At 43.4% G+C, this 14,158-nt stretch overlaps 1 protein-coding gene across 3 annotated transcripts in view; it reads left to right on the forward strand.

The window, feature by feature from the left end:
* The window catches only part of sema5ba (sema domain, seven thrombospondin repeats (type 1 and type 1-like), transmembrane domain (TM) and short cytoplasmic domain, (semaphorin) 5Ba), a 211,110-nt gene that overhangs the window by 180,703 nt on the left and 16,249 nt on the right, over nt 1-14,158 (forward strand). For all 3 annotated transcript variants that reach the window (XM_069662947.1, XM_069662946.1, XM_069662948.1), the window contains 5 exons: nt 8,171-8,288; nt 8,674-8,858; nt 10,353-10,496; nt 11,478-11,625; nt 12,398-12,623. In XM_069662947.1, coding sequence (XP_069519048.1) covers nt 8,171-8,288; nt 8,674-8,858; nt 10,353-10,496; nt 11,478-11,625; nt 12,398-12,623 — 821 coding nt within the window. The remainder of the gene's footprint in view (nt 1-8,170; nt 8,289-8,673; nt 8,859-10,352; nt 10,497-11,477; nt 11,626-12,397; nt 12,624-14,158) is intronic.

A 14,158-nucleotide genomic window follows, 5' to 3' on the forward strand; every position in this document is an offset into this window, starting at 1 on the left:
AGGAAAACCACTGACCATTAGCATCTCTGCCACAGTCTGACTGTGTGTGTATGTGGCTGCTTGTTAAAACCAATGTAGAAGACATGCTGCAGTTTAGCTTTTCAATATATTTTAGCAGCAGCTCCTATAGGACCCCCTATACATTATAGTGGACTTCCCTGTCTGACTCTGTGTGAGGGGAGCTTACAGGCCTGTCCCCAGCAAACCCAATTTACTGTCTGCTGTGGCTGCCAGCCTGTCAGCAGGCCTCTGGAGCTCACTGCTGCTAAGTCTGTATGACCAATCAGAGGAACACTTCAGCAGCCAAGGACTGAGGGAGAAAGCGAGAGATGGTGGTGTTCACACACTGGATGTATTTATTACTGCTCCAAGATGCTGTTACTTTTATTACAGGCTTTGTTCTGGCCGCAGCTCACTGTAATCATTTTTGCTCTCTGTCCCTTTCCTCTCTCTCTCTCTCTCCGTCTCTGTCTGTATTGCTTTCTCAGCCTCCTCTTGCTTTCTGCCTTGATTTGGAGCTGCACAATTCTGTAACCTCTAGCTTGCCATCTTTGAATTCCCCTGATGCTGCAAAGTCAAACTACTATGTTTCCTTTTCAAGGGGGTGGTTGTAGAATTGAATATATATGAAAACAAGGCTATGATAGCCTACGCTCGCAGGGTAGTGGAAATCTTTCCTCTACAAGATATCTTCTCTGGAAGCAAACATTTAGGCCTCTCTTAAACCGCCTTGATTGATGCTTTTATTGGTACAAATGAAAAACGTAGCTGGTCGATGATTATATGAGCTATAGCAAATAAACGTCTGTGGGTAAGTTGATAAAAAACTAAATGAAACCTGTGGCTGTCGGCTGCTGATGTACAAGCTGTTGTCTGACAAAAGGTTGCATGTAAAGCCTGGCCCACACTAAAAGATTTTTTAAATCTTAACAGATGTTGAAAAGGTGAGAGACGACACACATAACAGTTTGGCTCATTTAGTGTGTGGAGAGCAACGATTACGCCAGAACAGCACACCACACACTAACAGATTCATTCACCAACAACCATAGTCCGACTCTCGCAGCAGGAAATCTCACTAAATCTCTCGTGGTCAAACGAGACTTAAGATTAAACGAAGATGGTGGACGATGGGCAGGAAGAATTGGCGATGAAAAAATGAACAAACTGTGGATGAAGTGGTGGAGACGCGTGAACATGGGCTGTACATGGTACTTTATGATTCCCGTTTGCTTTTGTCGCCAGGCTGCGGTGTCACTCTCAACATCCCTCACACCACAGGAACATCTGGCAAGATCATCTTTAGAAGCATCAAAAAATCTTTGCTTACGATTGTCTGGAAGGGGGGAATGGTTCCCTGTCTAAACATACCAGCCCTGTTGTCAGGAGTCTAACCTGCCTCTTGCCTAACGTGACCTGGGAGAGGCTCCAGCCCTCTGCGTCTCTGCCAGGATTGCATAAGTGGATTCTGGATTCAGATCAATAGACTGAATTGATATGCTGCTGTTAGACTCCAAATGAAATCCTGAAGTGACAATAGTTTAGGGCCGCTGCCAACTTCATCCTTCTTGCTCTTTGTTTTCTTGTCTTGTAATATCTCTGTCCACATTTGTATTGTCCATCACTCGATTGTCTGCTCCTTGTATTTCCCCGTCTTGTAGTTTCCTTCTTCTATCATCTTTTATTATTATCTATTACCTTGCCTCTGAATATATTTATATTTCCTCGTCCTCTATTTCCTGCTCTGTCTCATCTCTGCCTCCCCATTGTTTCTCTGTGATGATGCAGCTCCATTTTATTCACCAGGGGCTAAAATTGTACATGGAGGACAGCAGGCAGCTTTTGGCAGACGGCCATCTTTCTATTGTTTTCCTGATTTTTTTGGAGTCGGCACCATCAGTCTTCAGCCCGGCTCCAACTGGGCCTAATTGGATGTATTAGCGCTGAATGCTAGCAGGAGTTCTCTGTGTTTCCCATTCATCATGAGCAGACTTCCTAAATGGCCACCTCAGCCCAGCACAGCGGGGGGAAAAAAAGCCCTGGGGACGAGCTCTCTCCCCCGGAGGGAGGATGAGGAGTGAGAGCCTGTCAGCGGAGGTCTCCGGAGAGCGGCTGCGAGAAATGACAAAGCTTGTGTGGAGAGATGGAGAGAGGCCGGCGTACGCAGACATATGTTTAACCAAGTCAGACCCTCCAGACAGCCTTTGCTAACATATTCTCAGAGTGTCAAGGCTGCAGCTAATAATGGCTGATTCCAATCCATAATTTATCAGCTCTGGTGATCATATTTGCAATTATACACTGACGGCCTGCCATTAAAGGCGAGGTGAACTATTGTTTTTTATGTCTAGTTGTTAAAGGGCCTGTAATAAAAAAGAGACACTGGTTTTTACAGCGTTCACAAACGATTTAAAATGCCGATTACACCCCCGCGGAGAGGATCCAGCAGATTTATCTTCCGACGCCACTCGTCCAGACATATTGTTATATAGGCTGGTGGGTTTTGCAGCTTGTCTGCTTAAAATTTAACAGTCCATGTTCCATGCCTTCTCTGTTTTGATATAGTGTGCCACCAGGCGTGCTCGCTGCTGAATTAAATATCAACCAATGCTCTACAGAAGGGATTCCCAAAGTGGGGTGCGAGCTACCTCTTGGGGGTGCGCGTGAGGAAAAATGTAATGGAGGTTTAATGGTGTATTTATTACACCAAGTGGGTTTTTTCACTTGAAATCCTCCGTGTGATCCGTTTCTGAGCCTATGTATGTGTCAATCAATTTTTTCTTTATTGCAGTTTGATTCAAATTAGGCCACTGGTGTTCTAATTTCCATAACCGCCATGTTATGTTGGTCATTTTAATTTAAACTTGACTACATTTTTCTTTAATGCGGCTGAAAATATGACAGCATTTTCCCCATCTACTCTCATGATGGGCGTTTCTCCTCGCCTTCACTCTTTTAAAGTGACGACTTGTGCGTACGTTTGTTGCCGTGTCGTTTCAGTTTCGAATGTAAGAGCGCATTGTTGTGATCTGTTGAATATTTTGAATTAGAGTTGGACCGATATGGTTTTTTCACTATACCGATACCGATTATTAGTAGTCAAGGAGGCTGATAACCGATATTTGGAGCCGATATTCATTTGCAGTAAAAGTGAAAATATTGGCGTCAAAATTTTGAATAATAGAAACTCCAACACTTAACTTGTTGAAATCCCTTTAAGCATATGTTTATTAAACAAACAAACAAAAAGCACAGGGAGTTCCCAGGGTCAGCAGCATGAAACTTGATGCCTTTCATGTGCCTATTAATAGACTATGTGGGGTTTTTTGGGGGGGTTGGGGGTACAACCCGGTCGGGATGTAGAAGGGTGTGCGCTGCATAAAAAGTTTTGGCACTGCTTCCCGACAGAGTTGTCAAAGCGATGCTCTCACACATGGTGGTGCACCCACAGTACAAAGACCCACCCTTACAGTGTATACACATGGAGGGCTATTCAGAAAACACGCCTGCTTATGTAAACACTCATCCTCTCACACTCATCCTCTCTCATACAGGTTAGACGGCTCACATTCCTGTGTATCTGCAGACTCAGCCTCCTGTCCACACTGACATCCCTCTGCACTGCCTGTTACAGAAATTAACTTTCCTATTCCCACCGCACAGCCCTCTCTCCACCCACACCGCCTCTAATTGACTTTTACAGCGGTCCTGATTTTTAAAAACCGGTGAGCCATCAGGACAAAAAGGCACAAAGAACGCTTGGCTGGTGTTTTTTACAGCCGCAGAAAGGTCAGTGGGAGATAAACGCCTTTGCACGCCTTTTTTCCCTCCAACAGTAAATCCTCGTTTATTAAATGGCCCCTGGTGAAAGAAATTATTGGAGAAAATACTGAGGCTGCAAACCTGCGCTGTGTCCCAATTCCACATATTATACTCGTAGAATGCGGCGCTCCATGCTACGCATGTCATAATGTTTTTGCCCTTAATATAAAAGAGATCCATGTGCTTCACTGTTATGCACTTAGAGAAATGATGCAAGAAGCTGCATCTCAAATAGACAGCACAATTATTTTATAAATTCTTTGTTTGCCTCGTTTTCTCATCATCAACCACAACTATTTATCTCTTGCAGATATGAGCAGCGTCTGTGTTTGTATATGACATTGTTGGATTGCAGTTTCCTTCTAAAATCAATCAAAAACTAGCTGTTTTTGCAATGTTTTTTTAAATTGCATAATGACTTTTACAGGCATAATCAATATTGTTGTTTTCCACTATGAGCGACAAGAATACTTAACCGCAACTTAATTATATTACACTTTCTTGTTTGGAAGAATGTGTGTCCCTTTCAGGTAGAGTGAGAACGTCACTTTGCTGGACTTGTTGGGCAGATAGAAACACTTTACTTGTGGTTGTAGGGTTGTGGAGTTGTTGCTAACAATAACAATAACTTTATTGATCCCCAAAGGGAAATGCACTAGAAATTCACTGCTTGAGAGTGTTACTGAATTATATCTCAACAATATTTGGTCAAGTACAGACAAGGGCTTGCAAAGAGCACACAGTCTGAATGCAGCCAGTCTTCAACTTACTCTTGAAATTGGCATTAATAAGCTACAGCTGAAATGCTCCCTCTGGCAAGGTCTATCATTTAAGGTGCGAAATGTTGCCAACTAAATGTTTTGAGCACCTATGAGAAACAGCTCCAGTTTTTTGGTGGTTATGAAACAGAAAAAAATTAATACTGATTCATCTATATGACCTATAAAAGTAAGCAAGACCAATAGTGAGGATTGATTATTTATTTGTAGATATTTTTAATGCCTGTAACTGCTGCCGCAGGGTTGGTGTCAGACGAGGAGATTGACAGCACGTGAGTGAAACAGCCTTTGATTACATTTTTCACGGCAAAGATTCTCAATTAGTGATACACTTAAATTAAAGCAGGAGAAGATTTTTCACCGGATTTTCATCCTCAGTCCTATCATGCTATTACAGGGAACTAATGCCATTATGGTTCTAAAAATACCATTTGGCTCTGTGCCTTTGGAGGGCGCTATCCGCTTCTCCAATGGGTCCTGGAAAACCTCCGCCAGACTACGTAAAAGGCGTCATCTGGCGGAGGCCAGGGAGCTCGCTAAACTACACTTCCTCAATCCAGGAGGTCCGCCTCCGATGTCATGTCTCGTAGACTGCAGACCCGAAGATTTTTTAGACAATCCACCCGTTTATTCTCGTCATATTTCAGATTCTGTTCCGCTCTGAGCCGTTGCCTGCAGCGAAAGCAGTAGTATTTCACTCCAGCATCTCTCTCTGGGCTGTTTCTTTCAGTGGGAGGGGCGCAATGCATGCTGGGTGTTGTAGGAATGTAGAATGGGCGAAACCACGAGCTGTTTGTACAACTTTCTCCACAGCTATGGCGCCAATTTCAAATATTATTGCTTCTATCGATTACAGAGAACACCAGCTTTGACTACAGAGGCTTTTTCTGGGGGGTGAATAGCTCCTTTAAGTACAGCAGTTTTTACTTGTTCTAATTATAAATAGGTGTTGATATTGGGGGAATATCAAAGCAGACTAAACAACTGCAAACCTTGTGTTTTAGGAATAGGTTTTAGGTGTCTTGTGAGCACACAAACGTGCCTTCAGCCGTATGAATATCTATTCAGCTTTCTTTATTTGTCAGCATTTCTTTCTTACTAAAACATTTCTCCAGTAAAAGAGGTTCTACAAATTTCCACCAGTATTTCTCTAAATTAATGCAAACAGGTGAATCCAGAACTAACTGCGTCTCTCCCTGAGGTCAGAAGCCTCCCAGCATGCCTCTTGGCACTTTACCCAGAACTAATTGGGCCGCAAATCTCTCCCACCTCTCCCGTTCGACATATTATCGTTTATTCCATCCCTGAAATACGCACTTATTAATTGTTCCGCTTAGCTGAACGCTGCAATGGTGTGTGTGTATTGGAGGTGAGTGTGTAAGTAATCAAAAAGCCAAATGAGAATCCTTCAGCCCCGATGACGGTGCAAAGCCACACATCAAAGCCATCACAGAAACAAAGTAGTCGACCTTGAGCCAAACTGGCAGCCCGCCCCTCCCTCCGCCCTTTTAAATGAACTATTAGGTTCACTGAACTGTGAATATGTGGCCGACCTCATTATGATTATTGTTTCATCTGTATTGGAGATTGCTTTCGGCGTTGCTGTAATAGTGTTGCTTAATTAAACTGGCACACAAGGAGGTTGACGGTGAATGCGTCATGCTCATGAAGGAAGTCACCCAGCTGTGTCGCAGATCACAAGAGAACATGTCTATCTCCCTCCCTCTCTCTCCTTTACCCTCATGTGGGGTCACCTCTGATTTGCTGGCTATGCAGTAATGTCTTTATTGGATCTGAGCCGACCCCGGGTTCACCGCCGAGCACCAGACCTGGCACAGAGAGCTGTATCAACACTTGAAGATTCCTCAACCTCCAGGCTAAAACACTGCAGGTCTCTTCAAATAAACCATGAAGCTCTGTGCCAGGAGAGAAAAAACAAAACAACAAGAATCTCTGCTTTCAGCGGAGAGAGGAGGAAGGGGAGCTACAATGCAGCAAGGATGAGAGCAAGGGAGGATGGTGGAGGAAAGAGAGCAACAAAAAGAGGGATGTGGAGGAGAGGACAGGAGGCAGGAAGTGCAGTGTTTAAGAGAGAGGAGTTATTCACTCGGTGCCTTTATCCTGCGTTCCTGAGGCATCCTGATCAGCTCTGGCGGCTAAGCCTCGTCATTAACAGCTTTAGATTTAATTAGCCGTCATTAAGCCTCTGTTTTACTGGAGGAGCTTACAAATATTTAATCACTGTTTGGGTGATGTACCGTGAATAGTGTTGTTTGTGTGAAAGCTGAGGGAGGAACGATTCACCTGCAGTCTGATGTCTGTCATCTTATAGTTATTAATAATGCATGTTTGGTACAGTTGGTCTGAGGCGTGTTTGGATATGGCTTAGTGGAACAGGGGACCCTTGTTTTTAACTGGACTGGACTTAAAGGGCCAGTTTGCTGATTTTCAACCAGTCCTATCATGCTGTTATGGGGAGCTAATGACATTATGGTTGGAAAAAAATGCAATTTGGCTCTGTGCCTTTGGAGGACGCTATCCGCTTCTCCCCTGGAAAACCTCCACCAAACTATGTAAAACGCATCGTCTGGCGGAGGCCAGGGAGCTCGCTAAACTACACTTCCTCAATCTAGGACGCCCGCCTCCGATGTCATGTCTCGTTCAGAATCGTCAGGTTTGAAATGTAGACTGCAGACCTGAAGGTTTTTTAGACGATCGACCGGTATATTCTCGTCGTATTCCAGATTCTGTACCGCTCTGAGCCGTTGCCTGCAGAGAAACGGTAGTATTTCACTCCACCGTCTCTCGCTGGGCCATTCCTTTCAGTGGGAGGGCTGCAATGCACGCTGGGTCTTGTAGGAATGTAGAATGGGCGAAACCATGAGCTGTTTGTACAACTTTCTCCACAGCTATGGCGCCAATTTCAAATGTTATTGCTTCTATGGATTACAGAGAACACCAGCTTTAACTACAGTGTTTTTTTCCAGGGGTGAACTGCTCCTTTAACACTCAGTCCATTTTCTGCATTCTGGTATCCCATTGAACAGTTTTATTATTTCTATTTGTTTCATGTCTTTCTGTTTGTTATGTATTTTAAAACAAGCTGAATTCAGAAAACAGAAAAGACATTTTTAATGAAGAACTCATGCTAATAATTCTTCATCAAAAACAAAGAGAGAAACAAAGGCCTGCTGAATTTGTTGAGACGCTAAAATACATGAAAGTTGCAAATAACACTGAAAGCTGGTTATTATAATAATAGTAAATCAACAATGTGGACGTGCTGTCAAAGAGGGGGACTCTTGGAAAACAGACTCAAAGCAACATTAACTGTAATCTCTGATATGTTTCAGATGGTGAAAATCTCAGGATGACATTCTGTATAAGCATTGTCAAAGTCTGTACAGAAATCCTGTTTGGAGTTGTAGTTGTTTTCAGGATTTTTATGCTTTTTTGCATGTTTAAAAATGGGTGCAAAGTTGATTTGTTGAAACACATTTGTTAAAAGGTTAAGAAACAACGACTCACTTTGCTAACAATGCAGTCTTTCTCCCTCCTGTCCCCTGCAGGCTGTGCTTAGAGGCGAGGGACCCCTACTGCGGCTGGGATTTCAGGCAGCGCAGATGCACCACACTGGAGGACAGCTCCAACATGAGCCAGTGGAAGCAGAACATCACGGTTTGCCCGGTAAGAGTAACGTCCCTCTGCAGCTTTTACTGCGAGAGAGGATAACATGACGTCACATCTGTGTCCTCGTTAGACTTCTCGGTGTGTGTTGTGGGAGACAGGACAGGATTTAGCAGTAGTAAAGGAAGAGAGGAGGGTGAATTGGGCTGAACTGAGATGGAGTAGATTACACAGAGATCAAGTGGATTAAATTTAGCTGAAGTGAAGTGAAAGGCACTAAATGTATTACCTTAAAACCCTCTGAAAACTCTCGCTACATCCAAGAAGGAAAAGTAATTCTGCACTCTTACACTACTTTTACTATATACTACTGATTATTCACACACAGGCGTTTGATGGTTTATTATCTGATCTTACCTCTGCATGACTGATGTTTGTTTCTCAGCTACGCAACCAAACCACCAACGGAGGTTTCGGACCGTGGGCGCAATGGCAACCCTGCAACAATGACGACGGCGTGGACGGTGTGAGCTCCTGTCTGTGTCGCTCCAGGTCATGTGACAGCCCGGCCCCTCGGTGTGGCGGCAAAAGCTGTCAGGGTCCTACCATTGAAGTCTCCAACTGCTCTAGGTGGGGAATGGGATGGGATAAATCCACTAGTTGGAATGATTGTATCAATAACTGTAAAAAGACAAGAAAGTAATTGTGTTTGTGAGTAGGAAACACGCTTGATTCCTCAGCTTGATTGGAAAACTATAAAGGAGTAAGACAAATAAGTCATCCTGTGGTGTTATCGACCCAGATCTCCACATCGGATGAAGGCTGTGTCAAATCCTATTTTCATGCAAAAACAACAAATCCTGTTCTTGATCTTTATACCGTCTCACAGTCAGATTTTTTAAAGTGCTTTTTCTAGTTTATAAATTACTCAGAAGCCTCTCAGCAAACTAAATATCTAAATATTCTTGAAGAATATCAACAGGTCCCTCAGATCTTTAGGAAGCAGTCCATCTACAGTACCTCAGGTCAGAACCGAAACACAGTGAAGCTGCTTTCGGCAACTTCTCAGACGTAATCATTTATTTCTAACACCTTTATTCAGTTTTTTGCATCTTAAACTGCACTGAAACTCTACTTAAACTTCTTTGTTACTTACTTATAGCTCATTTTATTCTACTTAAGTTGTTTTTATTTTGCTGTTCATTTTAAATAAAAACTCTTGCTCTTATCAGGCATGTGTTGCCTTATGTGGCATATATATCAGTGTTTAAACAGGGTTATTAACATGAAACAAAGCTGAGAGGGTTTGCAGTTTATTAGCTTTAAAATAATGATAACATCTACAGTATATCGTGCATAAAAAGATGGCGCATACTGAAGTTTGGTGAGTTTAATCTGAATTCTGGCACAGCACAATGGACATTGTCAACTTAAAATCATTAAATAGCTATGACTGAGCATATTGAGCCCGTCATTTTGCAAATGAGTCCGGTCCAGGTTCAGGAGGACTCAGACATCTTTTCTTAAACTCAGCTATTGTAGCAGCTCTGTCAGGACTGACTTTGAAGCCTCCACCTCGGGGCACAATTTACACGCTGACAGAACATGAGAAAGATCATGAACGTTAGGAACCTTATTAGAAAATGTAGGTGACATCATGGTTTCTCTCCTTGTGTCGCCACTCGCCGCCTCTGTCTGCAGGGGAATTGGCCAATCACAGCGCTACAGAGAACAGAGCAGACACAAAGAGCTCAGACACCTTCATCCCACTGGATAGCTGTGCCAGATTTAATCCTGGGTGTGGAAATTGAATTGTGCTTTTGCAGAAAGTGGCAATTAAATCATGGAAAGTGCTACCCAGGAACAAAGCACTTAAGCAAATTGAATGCATGTTTCCTAGTCAGAGGGAGCTCCCTGTGTGTGTTTGCATTTGTGTTTCCAGAAGCTCAGAATCCGACTAATGATCAGACAAAGATAAAATGTGGTTTCCTGTTTTCCATTAAGCATTAGAAAACCTTCTGTGAAAGAATAATACTAAAAGCACTGATGAATAGTAATGCAGGTTTTGGGACCATTGTGAATTCGATTGCTAATACCTTTTTTTCCATTTGTCTGTTGCCATAGAAATGGAGGCTGGACGCCGTGGTCGTCATGGGGACAGTGCAGCACAACCTGTGGTACAGGCTTCGAGCTGCGCCAGCGTTCCTGTAACAACCCCTCCCCCCGGCATGGCGGCCGTGTGTGCGTGGGGCCCAGCAGGGATGAAAGGTGAGATGTGTTAAAGTAGATTTTGATCAATCCAAACTCTGATACTCTGAAGACTGCTGTGATCAAATGTATCTTTCCAATCAAATAATGAACTCCGGCTTAAAATGTCATCTCCCACTGAGGCCATTGACACTAAAAAAACTGTGCAAACATGGTGGAATTTATTAATATGACGGCCGTGCTGTGGTGTGTTGCAGTAGATATTAGACTGATCTTTATCTACTGCAACTACACCATTTCCACCAAGCACAGTTTAGGGTCAAAAAAGTACCTACTTCTACTTACCTACCAACCTACTCACTTACTGACCTACTACCAGAGCTGTTTTAAGGCAGGTCAAGTTAAGTAAAACACTTGATTAATGTTAAGAAAAGGTACTGGTAATGGTTAAAAGACTATAGTATAGAGATGGGCTGCAGGCCGATGTTTCTGGTGTAACCGTCATCGTCATTTTTGCAAACTCACTACTGACTACTAACGTTAACGTTACTACTGGTAATTACTACTTTCGCAACGGAGGGGGCGGGGACGATGCAGATTCAGGAATCTGTAATGAGGGAGAAGGAGGAGATGCCTTGGGAGGATTTTTACAAGGTGATTAAACGTATTTTGCAGAAAAAAACACATCAGACACAATTTATTATTTCAAGCAGAGCATTTGATATGTCTTAAAACATGACTGGAGCTGCTCTTTAAGACTATTTCTGCCATTGCTTCTCAAAGACAAGTCTGCGCCTTTTTGTAGTTTTGCAATTTTGACCAGGACAAAACCTTACTCTTAAATGTTTTTGCTTCTGTATCTGAGTTCATGTCTTTCGGAAATCAAGTTTCAAGTAGGTCCAGAGGAAGTCAAGTCTTTATCATCATTTTTGCAACTGAATTAGTAAGAGTCCCAAGTGTCAAATCTCTGTGCATACTGCTACTTTTGTCGCACTCAGTCCTCTTAAAATCCTGCACCTCCTGCTGCTGTTATCTCCACAGGTTCTGCAATGAAGGAGTGTCGTGTCCTCAGCCTATCTTCTGGTCCCCGTGGGGCTCCTGGACCAAGTGCAGCACAGAGTGCGGGGGAGGCGTGCACTCCAGGGTCCGCACCTGTGAGAACGGCAACAGCTGCCCAGGATGTGCACTGGTAGGCAACACACACACACACACACACACACACACAAAAGAACCTCTTGGTACAAGGGCAGAATAAACAGTTTTTTGAACAGAGACATGCTCTTGCTGTCGTCGTGTCAAAAAATGTTAACCTGTATGTGTTGATCCTCTGTGCGCTGATATCTGGACAGCGATGAACTTTAATAAAGTGGGGACAGAATCATATTAAAAGTGTACAGGTTATGACGACGGCAGAGATAAATACAGACATGTTTTTCCGATTTTCTCTCCTGACCTTGAAAGGCTCCGCCTCCGTAACAACACTGACAGCCCATCAACAGGAAATGTCTCCTAAATGTCATTGGCGTCAAAACAAAATGTCACATTCATTTTTTTATTGTGGATGATTTTTGTCACCGTGTGATGATTGACAGTCTCTGGGGACAAACACTTTAGAAACAGAAAACTGTTTTAGAAACAGTATATTTAACCTGGAGTAGGAGAGGTCAGAATAGAATAGAACTTCTGTATCTGTGTAATTCTTTATCTTCCTGTTTGTTACCATTAGGCCAACGTCTCCATTGAAACATCAGTCTGGAAAACTAAAACAAAGGATGAACCTTTTCAGGGTTTAATATCTTCATGGCCTATTCTAAAGTGCTGCCCTGAGGACAAGCTAGTTAGCAAAACAACAAGCACATTTTCTATTTATCAAAAACGTTTAGGGATGTACACTGCTTCAAAAAATCTCATTACAATGTTTCCACCTTTACTCATTTTTCTCCTACCTCCTTCTCATTCAGGAGTACAAGGCGTGTAACCTGGAGGCGTGTCCAGAGGTCAAGAGAAACACACCTTGGACCCCCTGGATGCCGGTCAATGTGACTCAGGGCGGGGCTCGTCAGGAGCAGAGGATGCGCTACATGTGCCGGGCCCACCTGTCTGATCCCCACGAGCTGCAGATCGGACGCAGGAAGGTGGAGACGCGCTTCTGTCCCAACGATGGTACAGCAGCCTGCGAGACAGACAGTAAGTTACCAGCTGTCATAACCTTTTATGTGGTGTACTCAAGAGACCAAAACATACCCTAAAATAGATATTACATATTGGAATGATATCTAAGAAGTTGTTGTGCTCAATTTTAATCTCAAGCAGTTTCTCCTTTAGCTAAACAGCTCAGAGACAGTCATTAACAGACAGATTTAAAGGGCCAGTATGCCGATTTTCAACCTCAGTCCTATCATGCTATTATGGGGAGCTAATGTTATTATGGTAGGAAAAAAATGCAATTTGGCTCTGTGCCTTTGGAGGATGCTATCTGCTTCTCCAATGGGCCCTGGAAAACCTCTGCCAGACTACGTTAACGCTCTATCTGGTGGAGGCCAGGGAGCTTGCGAAACTACACTTCCTTAATCTAGACGCCCGCCTCTGATGTCATGTCTCGTTCAAAATCGTCAGGTTTGAAATGTAGACTGCAGACCTGAAGATTTTTTAGACGATCCACCCGTTTATCCTCATCATATTTCAGATTCTGTACCGCTCTCAGCCATTGCCTGCAGTGAAACAGCAGTATTTCACTCCAGCGTCTCTCGCTGGGCCGTTCCCTTCAGAGGGAGGGGCGCAATGCATGCTGGGGGTTGTAGGAACGTAAAATGGGCGAAACCACAAGCTGTTTGCACAACTTCCTCCACCGCCATGGCGCCAATTTCAAATATTATTGCTTACAGAGAACACCAGCTTTGACTGACAGTGGCTTTTTCCCGAGGCAAATTTATCCTTTAAGATTTTTTTCAGTAGACTTTTAAAGCCAATTTAACATGGTGTCACTACTGTACCTAATCTAAACTAACTTAATCTCCCTGATAAACACTCTTGTTGATGTTTTTGTTGTGACTAACATCTTGTTAAGAAATTCCAGTGAATGCTCTTTCAATACAACATTTTTCTCCTGCCCTTTTCCACCGAACACTCTCTCAGTGCTGGTTTTCCAACTGTTCCTGAGAGAGCCTTTCCTCACCGAGCTCCCCTCCTGGGTAATGAGCTCCCGCTGTGAGTTTGGGAGGTGGGCTCTCACATGATCAAATGGAGGCTAAAAGCCCAATTCTTTTCCCTGTGCATACATCCTTTTTACTTCAAGTTTAATGCTCCAATTTCCACATCGTGAAAACCCCAGCTGAATTGATGTTTAGTTTATTTTAAATAAATACTAATGAGAGTTCTTTGAGATTTTCATGCATGAAGTGGTCAAAAATGTGCAGAGAATCTAAACCACGTCTGAGCTGATTATATCTTTGTATGTGTGGACAGAATAATTCTCTGTGTCCATGTGTAAGCAGAGATGCAAACAGCACTGCACAGTTACCACACACAAACATACTCACTCCTGGATATGTACACAGTGAAAAGGCAGCCGTGTGCTAAAAGTCTGCCATGTTGACAGGGCCTTCCTGTTAGACCTTTTAGTCCCCTACATGCTGTAAGTGACGCGGTCACAGTCCAGCACTTCCACATACACACCGACACAGAGGGTCACAGTGCGCTGTTGGCTCTTTCATGGCCCCCTC

This window comes from Semicossyphus pulcher, unplaced genomic scaffold (genome assembly GCF_022749685.1).
Source record: "Semicossyphus pulcher isolate SPU_LCO1_2020_fin unplaced genomic scaffold, fSemPul1.0.p SCAF_15, whole genome shotgun sequence".
Classification (NCBI taxonomy): domain Eukaryota; kingdom Metazoa; phylum Chordata; class Actinopteri; order Labriformes; family Labridae; genus Semicossyphus; species Semicossyphus pulcher.